General features: G+C 40.6%; 1 protein-coding gene across 5 annotated transcripts in view; it reads left to right on the top strand.

Moving 5' to 3' along the window:
• CAB39L (calcium binding protein 39 like) overlaps positions 1-14,801 on the top strand; it is a 93,134-nt gene that overhangs the window by 75,257 nt on the left and 3,076 nt on the right. For all 5 annotated transcript variants that reach the window (XM_027557289.1, XM_027557290.1, XM_027557287.1 and 2 more), the window contains one exon: positions 6,435-6,578. In XM_027557289.1, the coding sequence (XP_027413090.1) occupies positions 6,435-6,578 (144 nt within the window). The remainder of the gene's footprint in view (positions 1-6,434; positions 6,579-14,801) is intronic.

The raw sequence follows: 14,801 nt of genomic DNA, 5'->3' as shown, positions 1-14,801 counted from the left end.
AGTTGGCTTGAAACTCAACATTCAGAAAACAAAAATCATGGCATCCAGTCCCATCACTTCATGGCAAATAGATGGGGAAACAGTGAGAGACTTTATTTTGCGGGGGAGGGGGGGCCTCCAAAATCATTGCAGATTACATTGAAAGAAGCTTGCTCCTTGGAAGAAAAGCTATGACTAACCTAGACAGCATTTTAAAAAGCAGAAACATTACTTTGCCAACAAAGGTCCATCTAGTCAAGGCTATGATTTTTCCAGTGGTCATGTATGGATGTGAGAGTTGGACTATAAAGAAAGCTGAGTGCCAAAGAATTGATGCTTTTGAACTGTGGGGTGGGAGAAGACTCTTGAGAGCCCCTTGGACTGCAAGGAGATCAAAGCAATCAATCCTAAAGGAAATCAGTCCTGAATATTCACTGGAAGGACTGATGCTGAAGCTGAAACTCCAATACTTTGGCCACATGATGCGAAGAACTGACTCCTTGGAAAAGACCCTGATGCTGGAAAAGATTGAAGGCAGGAGGAGAAGGGGATGATAGAGGATGAGATGGTTGGATGGTGTCACCGACTCAATGGACATGAGTTTGAGCAAGCTGCATGAGTTGGTGATGGACAGGGAGGCCTGGCGTGCTGCAGTCCATGGGGATGCAAACAGTCGGACATGACTGAGCGACTGGATTTGATCCCTGGGTCAGAAAGATCCCCTGGAGAAGGAAATGGCAACCCACTCCAGAGTTCTTGCCTGGGAAATCCCATGGACAGAGGACCCTGGTGGGCTATACTCTGTGGGGCTGCAAAGAGTTGGACACGACTGAGTGACTGATCATACACACGCTCATGTATGAGTTAGACTTTTTCCTACCAGGATGCATTTACATTTACAAATCCAAGCCTCTTTACCCAGTAGATGTATGATTAGTACAACCCGTAATACACATTTGGTGGGTAGCAAAGGTGAGAAAGACACATTTTTCACCACCTGCTCCCCATCATCCAGCTTCTCTTCCTCTTTTTACCTGGTTCTGCAGCTGAAGACCTCAGCACTGTTCCCAGTGACACTCGCAAAGAGCATCTGACTTTGTACAGTATCTGGTATAGAAAGTCTCCTTTAAACTCTCCCCTTTTCGGGACTTCCCTTGCTGTCCAGTGGTTAAGACTTTGCCTTTCAATGCAGGTGGTGCGGGTTCGATCCCTGGGTCAGAGAACTAGTTCCCACATGCTGCAACTAAATACCCCGCACGCTGCACAGAAAGACCTGGCACAGCAAAGAAAGGCATTAAAAAAAAAGCTCTTCCCTTTCAAAATGATTGTTACCTGCTCATTTACAGATGCCCCAGCCCACTCGTAAGGTCTCTTTCTTGTTCATTATTAATCCACCCACACAAACTGCATGAGCCACGATTCCTGCCTAAAATCCTTTACAGTTGACTATCTCACCAATATTTGACTTACAACGTGGTAAAACCAAGCATTGGTCAGACATTGAAAGGCACTAGTAAAAGGCAGAGAAGGCATATCAAGAATGCACGAATTGTTCAAATCATTATTGAAGATGTCCTTTTTGAATGCTAGATTCTAGGCAGAGGTATTGCTTAGATGGTCTTGTATCACTCTATTCAAGGAATGAACTCCTTAAATATTGCTTGCTCTTTTCTTCAACCGAAGAACATGGTTCTGGAGAATTCCCCCATCTGCTGGTGGGTTTTCCTTTGGGAAATTAGATCTGTGGTAGCAGTGTGTCCTGTTTTGATGTAAAAATGTTTATATCAGTGTTTATATTCTGTAGTATTTTGCACATCGATATTTTATGATTTTAGAAAACAAGAGAGGTTATATTATTGTAAGTGTATTTACTCACAGTACTGTGTAAGTAATGGACTGAAAACTAGGCTATTTTCTGATTCCAAAGTATTTGCTACCTGCTGCTTATTGTTAATCATATTCTAAATTTTTTGAACTATCTTGAGGTGCTTAGATTCCCGGTGTCAATAAAAAGTAATTAATAGAGAAATTCCTTTCACTCAGGTGACACAGCTTAGGAATCTATTTCTTATCTTCTTCAGAGGCCTGGTATTTAATTACTAGCAGGAAAGATTATAATTCAAAAGAAGCTTGGTGGAATTTTGGATTTGGGGATGGCTCTGATCAATTTTATTAAAATATAAAGTTTTTATTTTTAAAGCTCTCATTATTTCTACATATGGTACATGGTTTCACTGTGTGCTATTAAGCCTGTAACATGAAATTTAAAGAAACAGAAATATGAATCTTTTGCCATTTACTTAGTACAGTATTTCTTTATAATGCTTTGTATTATTATGAAATGCAACACTTTTACTATCAGTAGTAATGAATAGACTAATATCTAATGACTAAAAGACTCAGTGTTTTTGGCCAAGTGGTCTAACACAATTGCTTCCTTCTGAAAAGCAGTGAAATTATAGATTGATAGAATTTATATGTAGGCATCCCCATGTAATAAAAATTGAAGTGACTTTATCTGAACTTAACTCAAAATATCACTGCAATAAATATTTATTGAATGTGTGTGTGCAAAAATTTTAAATTTTTAAATGAAATTTCTCTGTGGTCAAAAGACCTTTTGATATGTGTAGGAGTATATGATGCTGCTGCTGCTGCTGCTGCTGAGTCACTTCTCGTGTCCGACTGTGTGCGACCCCATAGACAGCAGCCCACCAGGCTCCTCTGTCCCTGGGATTCTCCAGGCAAGAACACTGGAGTGGGTTGCCATTTCCTTCTCCAATGCGTGAAAGTGAAGTCGCTCAGTCATGCCCGACTCTTAGCGACCCCATGGACTGCAGCCTACCAGGCTCTTCCATCCATGGGATTTTCCAAGCAAGAGTACTGGAGTGGGGTGCCATTGCCTTCTCCGGAGTATATTATATATGTGTATATGTTATACATATTATATTAAAAAAATATGTATCTACATAGAATTTATAGTTACACAGAAGCTATATATACATAAGTGTGTGTGTGTGTGTGTGTGTGTGTGTCTGTGTGTGTGTGCGCTCAGTGGCTTCAGTTGTGTCTGACTCTTTGCGACCCCATAGACCGTAGCCCGCCAGGCTCCTCTGTCCATGGAATTTTCCAGCAAGAATACTGGAGTGGGTTGCCATTCCCTCTCCAGAGTATCTTCCCAACCCAGGGATGGAACCTGCATCTCCTGCACTGCAGGCAGATTCTTCACCACTGAGACACCAGGGAAACCCATATGTGTGGGTATATATGCAGATAAATATATATGTATGTATCTGTATGTATATCTTCAGAAGCTTCTTGCCAGTTTTACAACCTAGCATAATTTTTTTGAGAGTCTGGGAGCCATCCCCCTGGAATGTGAACATCTAGGAAGATAGCACTCCTGCCTCTCCATCACCGGAGAATTTAACCTTGGTCCTGCTCTTCAAGCTGTAACCATTTGCTTGTCAGAGCGATTAGAAAAGATTTATTATCCTCTTCATTAGTTGGATAAAAGCAGCTAGGTAAAACAAATGGCTACTTCCATGGCCGGGTGAATTCAGAGTGGACTAGGAAAGAGTGCTGTCAAGCCTTCTTATAGGGGAAAGAAAGGAAAGTGAAGTTGCTCAGTCGTGTCTGACTCTTTGCGACCCTGTGGACTGTATGTAGCCCACCATGCTCCTCTGTCCATGGGATTTTCCAGGCAAGAATACTGGAGCGGGCTGCCATTTCCTACTCCAGGGGAATCTTCCCAACCCAAGGATCGAACTCAGATCTTCTAAATTGCAGGCAGACTCTTTACTGTCTGAGCCACCAGGGAAGGTCTCTTATAGGGGAGTGACCAGTTATCTTTCGTCTTGAGAGTTTATGTATGTACTGGATTATAACAGTTTGCCTGTATAAATGAGACAGGATTGTATGTCTTTTAATGTCTTCTGTGTAGAGTGCCTATAGCGTCATGCTCTGGATACACATATTCAGTGATGAAACTGCTTTCTTTCTTTTCTACACTTTGTGGAGAGGATTCTGTGTTGTTTGGACTTTATTTCCCCAACAGTATCCACACACCTCACACAGGTTGCCAAGGCTACTAACGTGAGCAGGATTTGACACATGCCCTTGTGAAGCTTGTGTTCTAGATAAGTTTACCAGTAACTCTGTTCTGCAAAGCCGAGTAAGTACAACTAGGAAAAAGCAAAGAGCACAAAGGCAGGAGAGGAGATTCAGCTGAGGAGAAAAGTTGAGGTTGAGCTATAGAAATAGCAGGTAGAATGGTGGTTATAAGGTGAGGGGCAGGGGGATGGGAGATGTGGGGCAAAGGGTACACGCTCTGGTTATAAGATGGATGAATTCTGAAGATCTAATGTACAGCATGATGGCCATAGTTATTAATACTGTATTGTAGGACTTCCCTTGTGGTCCAGTGGTTAGGACCCCAAGTTTTCAATGCAAGGGGTGCAGGTTCCATCCCTGGCGAGTAACTGTGATCTCACATGCCACGCTTGCAGCCAAAAAAAAAAAAAAATCATAGTAATATTGTAGTGTATGCTTGAAAGTTGCTGAGAGTGGATCTTAACTAGTCTCACCACAAAAAGAGGAAAGGGTAACTACATGAGGTGATGGATATGTTAACTCAATTGATTGTGGAAAATATTTCACAGTATGTACTCGTATCAAATCTTCATGATGTACACTTTAAATGTATACAGTTTTGTCAATTACACCTTGCTAAAGCTGGGGGGAAATTGGAGCAAGGGGAGTTATGCCACAGAAGCAGAAGAATGAAAAAAAATAAGTGAGGTGGTAGAGGGAGGGATGCAGTAGCAATGAGTCCAGTCACAGTGGGGTTTGTTTTGGATTTTTAAAAAATATTTTTGTTTATTTGGCTGCACTGAGTCTTAGTTTTGCTGTCCCTATGGTGAAAATAAAAGTTCAGCTATTTCCTGCCAGAGGGTCTTCAACTATTCTCGCTTTTGGCATTTGTTTTGAAGTATCTTAGTCTATTTGGAGAAGGCAATGGCTCTCCACTCCAGTGCTATTGCCTGGAAAATCCCATGGACGGGGGAGCCTGGTAGGCTGCAGTCCATGGGGTCGCTAAGAGTCAGACACAACTGAGCGACTTCACTTTCACTTTTCACTTTCATGCATTGGAGAAGGAAATGGCAACCCACTCCAGTGCTCTTGCCTGGAGAATCCCAGGGATGGGGCAGCCTGGTGGGCTGCCGTCTATGGGGTCGCAGAGTTGGACACAACTGAAGCGACTTAGCAGCAGCAGCAGCAGTCTATTTGGGCTGCTGTAACAAAAAATACCATAGACTGGGTGACTTAATGCACATTTATTTCTCACAGTGTGGATGCTAGGAAGTCTGAGATCAAGGGGCCAGCAGCAAGAAAGCTCCCGGGGTCTCTTGTGCAGGAGCACCAAACCCATGCATGGCGGCTCTACCTCATGTCCTGTTGGCCTGCCCAAGGCCCCACCTCCTAATACCATTGCACTGGGGATTATGATTCCAACATACAGATTTACAGGGACAAAAACCTGCAGTTCATAACACGGAGTAGTGCTGCATTTTAGGAATTATTGTCCCCAGAAAATGTTCTGTTTTGCTTTTTGATAAAAACTTGCTATACGTATTAAATTTCATACGGACTCAGGGTCAATGAATTTTTTTTTTCTGGCTCTATATCAGGTTTTGTCATAAGATTTAGGGAGAAGGTAAGAGTCACTTAATATAGTCTGTTTTTCCAGTAAACTACCAAAGTATATTTATTGAGATAAGGGAGGTATCATTGTTGAGTCAGTTTTATTATTCTTTCCTATCTCAGTGCCTAAGGAGCAATACATTAGTGAGAATCACATTAAAGCAAGGGATAAAAATTATAAACTGATTTCTGGCTAAGTCTTGATGAAAGCTGCAGAGAGCGCTTTTGTTTGTCTGCACTGGGTCTTCGTTGCTGTGTTTCTCTAGCTGTGGCGAGTGGGAGCTGCTCTCTAGTTGGGTAGGCGGCCTTCTCATTGCGGTGTCTTCTCTTGATGCAGAGCACAGGCTCTAAGCTGTGAGGACGTAGTTGCCCCTGCGCATGTGGGATCTTCCCCGACCACGGATGGACCTGGTGTCCCCTGCTTTGCAAGGTGGATCCTTAACCACTGGACCACTAGGGAAGCCTGAAAGAGCTTTTTTTTTAAGCTGCAACAATGAATGGCATTAAAGAAAAACAAAAGACTCAGAAATGCATTAAGCACTAACTTTAGCAGGACGGTATGAAAAGTTTAAAAATAACAAGGATAACTACAGCCTCCATGCCTGTGCTTTAAGATGCACTTTAGGACTCTGATTTTTTTTTTTCTCGTCAACATTCATAACTTACATTTTCTTTTCTGGTGAGAAAGGAGTGGGATGTATTTTGAATAAAAGGACTCTCAGATTCTACTTTGATTTTGTGTTTTTCTGTAGCTGCTAGGTGAACTGATCCTGGACCGGCACAACTTTGCCATCATGACCAAGTACATCAGCAAGCCAGAGAACCTCAAACTGACGATGAACCTCCTCCGGGATAAAAGCCCCAACATCCAGTTTGAAGCCTTTCACGTCTTTAAGGTAAACAGCACCCTGCAGAAATAATGTGGACATTCCTTTTCCAGTTTCAAATGGCAAAATCCCTATTTTGGATCTTCCTTTTGACTCGAGAGAACATGAACTAAGCAGTCTGTAGGTTTTGCGTGACTTTAGGTGAAATTGTAGAGTTATTTGAGTGGATGCCTATTTGTTTCAAAAAGATTTGCTGACGAATCTGTATCTCGAAATACTTGCATCTTTTTCAGTAAGAAAATAGGTGGATACTGTTTCCCAGGAGTTACTAAGATAATTAGTGATTGAGCTAAAACCCAAACCCTGAGTGTCAGAATTTGAATGTTTCATTTCCGCCTTAAATGTTCCTTTGAACTTTAAATGAAACCGAAAGAAACACAGTGTACTACTCATTCCTTGCTTAGAAATATTTTAATGCATTTTAAAAGAACACTAGTCTATATAATACCTGCTTTTTCGAATATTTTTTCTGTGGTGTAAGAGTAATAAAATCATCTCCTAGAAACTTTAAGCAGTAGTTTTGTTTAAAAGTAGAGTAGGAGCTTCCCTGGTGGTCCAGTGGTTAAGAATCCACCTGCCAATGCAGGGGCCGTGGGTTCAATCCCAGGTCGGGAAGATCTCACATGCCGTGGAGCAGCTAAGCCTGTGCGCCAGCCAAGATGCCCTAGAGCTCGCGCTCCACAAAAGGAGAAGCCCCTGCAGTGAGAAGGCCGTGCACCGCAGCTAGAGAGTAGCCCCAGCTCACTGCGACTTGCGAAAGCCCATGCGCAGCAGTGAAGACCCAGCACACCCCAAAATAAATAAATAAAATCTTTTTAAAAGAGTGAAAAGAAAGTGACGTCACTCAGTCATGTCCGACTCTTTGTGACCCCATGGACTGTATGTAACCTACCAGGCTCCTCCGTCCATGGGATTCTCCAAGGGAGAGTACTGGAGTGGGTTGCCATTTCCTTTTCCAGAAGATCTTCCCAACCCAGGGATTGAACCTGGATCTCCTGCATTGTAGGCAGATGCTTTACCATCTGAGTCACCAGGGAAGTCAAATCTTTTTAAAAATAAAGTAAAAAAAAATAAAAGTAGGGTAGGTGAGAGAAATCTAATCTATAATGCACTAACCGTGACTTAACTCTTGTAAAGATTTTAGTAACTTTTATTTTCCTGTGCACGTATGTAAACGTTTTTTTCTGCAGCTGAATTCACATTCTACACAGTATTGATACACTAATTTTATCACTTAATACTATACCATATGTGAACACTAATTCATTGTTGTTATATATAGCTTTTTAAAAGAGTCAGTAGTTTTACTGGTATCATAGTTTTTCACTGAGTATATGTAGTTTACTTAAATATTCCCATGTTTATAGTTAGGCTATTTTCAATTTGAGGCTACAATGAGCATTTTATGTTTCGAGCTAATTTGTTTCCAATTTAAGGATTATTTTCTTAGGATCAGTATCTAGAATAGAATTAAGGGTTGAGAGAGTTTCAACCTCTTTTTCTTTTTAAAATCTTTGTAAGGTATATTCTGTGATTGAATTTATATATATAAGTCAGAGACACAGCAATTTTTAAGGTGTGTAATTGTTGCTTTGAAAAGTAAAAAAAAAATTTTAGTTCATTTTTCAAGCCACCAGATCTTTATTGTGCAAAAAACCACTAGAGCCATTCAAATACCATATTAATTTGTAAATTCTATTTAATTGCATTCAGAATCCTAGCAAGTCTTTTTCTGGAACTTGACTAGCTGATTCTAAAATTTGTATGATAGAGCAATGGCCTGGGATTATCTGTGACAATTTTCAAAGAAAACAAGGTAGAGAAATCCATCCTACTATATATTAAGACTTCCTCTGGATTTATCATAAATGGAAATAATACTGTATTGGTATGGAGACAGATAAATAGAGCAACAAAACAGAGTAAACCCCAGAAGTGAACCTGTGCAAATATGAAAATTTGATATTTGGTAGTGGAGAAATTATAAATCATTAAAGAAGGGGTTACTGTTTCTTAGTTCAGTTCAGTCGCTCAGTCATGTTGACTCTTTGTGACCCCACGGACTGCAGCACGCCAGGCTTCCCTGTCCATCACCAACTCCTAGAGCTTACTCAAACTCATGTCTGTTGAGTCAGTGATGCCATCCAACCATCTCATCTTCTGTCGTCCCCTTCTCCTGTCTTCAGTCTTTCCCAGAATCAGGGTTTTTTCAAACGAGTCAGTTCTTCACATCAGGTGGCCAAAGTATTGGAGTTTTAGCTTGAGCATCAGTCCTTCCAGTGAATATTCAGGACTGATTTCCTTTTTTTTTTTTTTTAATTTAATTTTATTTTGATTTCCTTTATGATTGACTGGGTTGATCTTTTTTCAGTCCAAGGGACTCTCAAGAGTCTTTTCCAACACCAAGTTCAAAAGCATAAATTCTTCGGTGCTCAGCTTTCTTTATAGTCCAACTCTTAGATCCATACATGACTACTGGAAAAACCAGAGCTTTGATTAGATGGACCTTTGTTGGCAGAGTAATATCTCTGCTTTTTAATATGCTGTCTAGGTTGGTCATAGCTTTTCTTCCAAGGAACAAGCGTCTTTTAATGTCATGGCTGCACTCACCATCTGCAGTGATTTTGGAGCCCCCCAAAAATAGTCTGTCACTGTTGCCATTGTTTCCCCATGAACTGATGGGACCAGATGCCATGATCTTAGTTTTCTGAATGTTGAGTTTTAAGCCTACTTTTTCACTCTCCTCTTTCTCTTTCATCAAGAGGCTCTTTAGTTCTTCTTTGCTTTCTGCCATAAGGATGGTATAATTTGCATATCTGAGGTTATTGTTATTTCTCCCAGCAATCTTGATCCCAACTTGTGCTTCATCCAGCCCGGCATTTCGCATGATGAACTCTGCATCTAAGTTAAATAAGCAGGGTGACAAGATGTAGCCTTGACGTACTCCTTTCCCAATTTGGAACCAGTCTGTTGTTCCATGTCCAGTTCTAACTGTTGCTTCTTAACCTGTATACAGATTTCTCAGGTCTTAACCTGTATACAGATTTCTCAGGAGGCAGGTCAAGTTGTCTGGTATTCCCATCGCTTTCAGAATTTTCCACAGTTTGTTGTGATCCACACAGTCAAAGGCTTTGGCATAGTCAATAAAGCAGAAGTAGGTGTTTTTCTGGAACTCCTTTGCTTTTATGATGATCCAGTGGATGTTGGCAGTTTGATCTCTGGTTCCTCTGCCTTTTGTAAATCCAGCTTGAACATCTGGAAGTTCACAGTTCATGTACTGCTGAAGCCTGGCTTGGACAATTGAGCATCACTTTACTAGTGTGTGAGATGAGTGCATCTGTGCGGTAGTTTGAGCATTCTTTGGCATTGCCCTTCTTTGGGATTGGAATGAAAACTGACCTTTTCCAGTCTTGTGGCCACTGCTGAGTTTTCCAAATTTGCTGGCATATTAAGTGCAGCACTTTCACAGCATCATCTTTTAGGAGTTGAATCAGCTCAACTGGAATTCTATCACATCCACTAGCTTTGTTCATAGTGATGCTTCCTAAGGCCCACTTGACTTCACACTCCAGGATATCGCGCTCTAGGTGAGTGATCACACTATCATGGTTATCTGAGTCATGAAGACCTTTTTTTTATAGTTCTTCTGTGTATGGTTCTTAGGATAAGGGATTATTAATATAGAAATTCCCATCCACTATATTCAGAAATAAATTATCAGTAGAGAGCTACACTTGAAAAGCAAAACATCTTTTAACTTTTAAAAGAAAAAATAAACCTTTTATGATGTTGGGAAAGGAAGAATTTTTAAAAAGAATTTGAAATCACAAAGCATAAAAGGAAATAATATTTGACATTTAAATTTAACACCTATTTGAAAAGACATCATAAACAAAATGAGAGAACAGGACAGAATGTGACACATAGAGTTGACAAATCATTTAGAAAAAAGCAAACAGTTAAATAGAAAAATGGGCAAAGGATACAAGTTGGTAACTTACAAATGAGGAAACCTGTTTTTGTTGTTTGTTGTTTAGTCAATCAGTCGTGTTCGACACTGTGATCCCATGGCCCGTAGCCTGCCAGGCTCCTCTGTTCGTGGGATTTCCCAGGGAAGAACACTGGAGTGGGTTGCCCTTTCCTTCTCCAGGGGAAACCTGATTGGCCAACAAATAAACGGGAAACCTGATTGGCCAACAAATAAGTAAAGATGCTCATCTCAGTGGCAATCATGGAAATGGCCATTAAAATATCAATGAGATGTCACGTTACATTTTTCATATTGCCAAAAATGTTTAGGTCTGACAATATCAAACTGTGGTAAGGCTGGGGGAACAGTAGGTCTGTACACTGTAAATTAGTGTTAATACAAGCACTTGGGAGAGCAGTTTAGCAAAATAAAGTACTGAAAGTGTCCATACTCTTCATTCCTAAAATCTCATTTCCTGGACAGTCTTGCTCACAGGCATAAGGAATTCTGTACCAAAATGTTTATTGCACATTGTTTAGCATGAAAATGAAAAAAAAATGGGTATCTGCAGAAATTTAGGACAATAAATTGTGATATATTTACATAATAGCATATAGAATGGGTTAAAATTAATAGAGTTATATGGGATCAATGTAGATAAGTCTCAGAAACATTGAGTGGAATTAAGAAAGTATTAAAAGGATTTTATTTATTTAAAGTTTAAAAACATGAAAAACTATACTATGTATAGATTCATACATATGTAGTTAGTGTCTAAAAACCTGTATAGAAATGATAAATACCAAATTCAGGATAGCAGTCACCTCACCGGAGGGAGAATGACATCAAGAAAGAGAATGACATCAAGAAGTGTCTAATGGCCTGGAATTTTATCTGTAATGTTTTATTTTATTCAGATTCTGAAGGCACATATGGCAAAAAGGATAGAGCTGACGGTGGGAACTTGAAATCTGCAGTGTTACTGCTGTGCTCTTCTCTGTGTTTGTATTATTTCATAAGGAATAAGCACAGATTGGATGGAATAAAAATAGGCTCTTGTAGGACAGGAAAACGCCTGCACAGTATAAAATGACAGACCCTCTTAAGATCCTTCCTTTCTGACTGAGCAATTACAGAGGCTTGCCGTTGTTCTGTCATCCCAGCTCCCACAGAGTTTTACTATGCCATTGTAGGTGAAAACATGCTTCATATAATTTTGTTCCAAAATGCAGTATTATAGAAGTATTCAGTGAGTGGCAAAATAGAAATAACCTACTTCCATCCTGTGAGATCAGAATTTGGATCGTCTCATTATTGGACAGAGTAGGCATATTTAAAAATAGTCGGCCACTTGTTTACTTGCATGCGTATAAACTGGACGTGCCCCAGACCCTGACTTTCCTCCTCCCACTGAAGTGCACACTGAATTGTTTACTTGCCAAAAATAATATTTTGTTATTTAGAAGAAGAAAGTTATTTTTCAGTTTTTTTGCAGTTCTTTATTAATAGTCTCTTTCCCCAAGTACCTCCCATAAGATACAGAAAATGTGGTCTAAAAATGTCTTCACCAGATTATTAATGGCCAGTTTTTACTAGCTTGCTTGAATCGTCCAAGGACTCGAATGAGATGCCATTTCACGTTTTCTCTGCTATTGACGAACAAGGTTGTATGATGGGAAAGGACTGGCCGGAACACAAGAGACCTGGGTGTTTGTTGTGGCCCAGTTGCCATCAGTGACTTTGGGCAAATCCATTCGGATCTGTTTCTTCACTTGCAAAATGTTAAATTAAAAAAGCTGAAGTTGGGGACTTGCCTGGTGGTCCAGGGGCTCAGACTGCAGGTTCCCAGTGCCCTGGGCCTGGATTTGATCCCTGGTTGGGGAACTAGATCCCATATGCTGCAACCAAGAGTTCACACGCCACAACTCAAGAACTAAAGGTCCCACGTGCCACAACAAAAATCAAAGATACCACACGCGGCAACTAAGACCCAGCACAACCAAATAAATAAATAAAAATTTAAAAATGTTTAAAAGTTACAGTTAGATTAAAATGAAAAAACTCTGGGAAAGGTGGAAGGGAGGCTCAAGAGTGTGTGGATGGATGGATATATTTATACATAGAGCTGATTCATGAACAGCAGAAATAACAAAATATTGTAAAACAATTATACTCCAAGAAAAAATAAATAAACATGCATTTTTTTTTTAAGTGTAATTCCAGGATATTAGGTTCAGGAGAAGGCAATGGCATCCCACTCCAGTACTCTTGCCTGGAAAATCCCATGCGCGGAGGAGCCTGGAAGGCTGCAGTCCATGGGGTCGCTGAGGGTCGGACACAACTGGGTGACTTCACTTTCATTTTTCACTTTCATGCATTGGAGAAGGAAATGGCAACCCACTCCAGTGTTCTTGCCTGGAGAATCCCAGGGATGGGGGAGCCTGGTGGGCTGCCGTCTATGGGGTCGCACAGAGTCGGACACGACTGAAGCGACTTAGCAGCAGGTTCAGGAGACCTTTGTCTCTATGATCCTGCCTCTTCCAGACATGCATCCAATATGAATTTAGGAATCCACTATGAGCTGGTATCTCTTTCCTTTCCCTGTTAGCTTCCTTAATAGCAAAGGACCAGACTGCCACTTTCTACTAAGCCATGTAAAGGAAGCGGGTGGTCAGTGCCTATCGGCTCACCACTCTCAGAGCTGCTGGAATTTGAGCATATGTGGTGCGTGAGTGAGAAGTCGCTTCAGTCGTGTCCGACTCTTCGCAACCCTATGGACTGTAGTCCCAGGCTCCTCTGTCCATGGGATTCTCCAGGCAAGAATACAGGGGATCTTGTGGACCCAGGGATTGAACCCCTGTCTCCTGCTTTCCTGCATTGGCAGGTGGGTTCCTTACCAGTAGCACCAGCTGGGAAGCCCAGTTTTGTCTCAATTATTGCATCTAGCCATACGCACAGAAAAAATGGGCTTCCCGGGTGGCTCAGCAGTAGAGAATCTGCCTGTCAATACAGGGGACATGGGTTCGATCCCTGTGTTGGGGAGATACTCTGGAGGAATAAGTGGCAACCCACTCCAGTATTCTTGCTTGGAGAATCCCGTGGACAGAAGAGCCTGGTGGGCTACAGTCCGTGGAGTCACAAAGAGCTGGACACGACTGAGCAACTGAGCACACAGCAAGCACTAGTCTCGTTGCGGTTTCCATTTGTGTTTCCTAGTGACCTAATGATGTTGAACTTTTTTTTCACATGCATATTGATAATTTATATATTTTCTTTGGGGAAATGTCCACTCAAGTCCTTTGCCCCTTTTTAAAAAACTTTGTGTGTATTTTTGTTGTTGCATTGGAAGAATTCTTTATATATTCTGGATAATAGACACTGGTCATATATACGATTTGTAAATATTTTCTAACATTCTTTACATTGTCTTTTCACTTTCTTGATGTATCCTTTGATGCACAAATGTTTTAAATTTTAATGAAGTTCGCTTTACCCATTTTTTTCTTTTCTTGCTCCTGCTTTTGATGTAGCTATGAAACCACTGTTAAATCCAAGGTCATGAAGATGTACCCATGTATTTTCCTCTAAAAGTTTTATTAGCTCTTATATTTAGGTTTTTGATAAATTTTGAGTTAATTTTTGTTTATGGTGTGAAATAAGGGTCCAACTTAATTTTTTTTTTTTTTTGGCATGTGGATTTCCAGCTGTCCCATGTTGAGTGTTTGCTTTTTTTAAATTATTATGAAAAGATGTTGGAGTTTGTCAAATACTTTTTCTGGATGAGTTAAAATGATCATATGGTTTTCTTTCAGTGTAATCATGTGTCATATTGACTTCCTAGAGCTGCTTTAACGAAGTACCATAGGCTAAGTGTCCTAAAACAACAGAAAGTCATTGTCTCTGCATTCTGTCGACTAAAAGTCCAAAATCAAGGTGTCAACAAGCTTGTTTCCTTTGGGAGCTTTCAGGGAAAATCTGTGCCTCTCTCCGAGCTTCTGGTGGTTGCCAGAAGTCCTTGGCACTCCTTGCCTTAGGATGCATAACCCCAGTCTCTGTCTCCATCTTTTTTGTTTTTCTTTTTAATGAAAGTTTATTCATTGTGTCTGAAGTAAAGCTGATTTTGCAGCATTTCTGCCTCCATCTTCACATGGCATTTTCCTCTGCATCTGTGTGTTTCTGTGTCCAAAATTTCCTCTTCCTCTAAGAATACTGGTATTAATAGTGGGGTTCAGGCCCAGCCTAGCCCAGTATGAACTCATCTT

This window comes from Bos indicus x Bos taurus, chromosome 12, assembly GCF_003369695.1.
Source record: "Bos indicus x Bos taurus breed Angus x Brahman F1 hybrid chromosome 12, Bos_hybrid_MaternalHap_v2.0, whole genome shotgun sequence".
Lineage (NCBI taxonomy): Eukaryota > Metazoa > Chordata > Mammalia > Artiodactyla > Bovidae > Bos > Bos indicus x Bos taurus.
The sequence above is the reverse complement of the archived record's forward strand: the minus strand, read 5'-3'. Positions and strand labels throughout refer to the sequence as shown.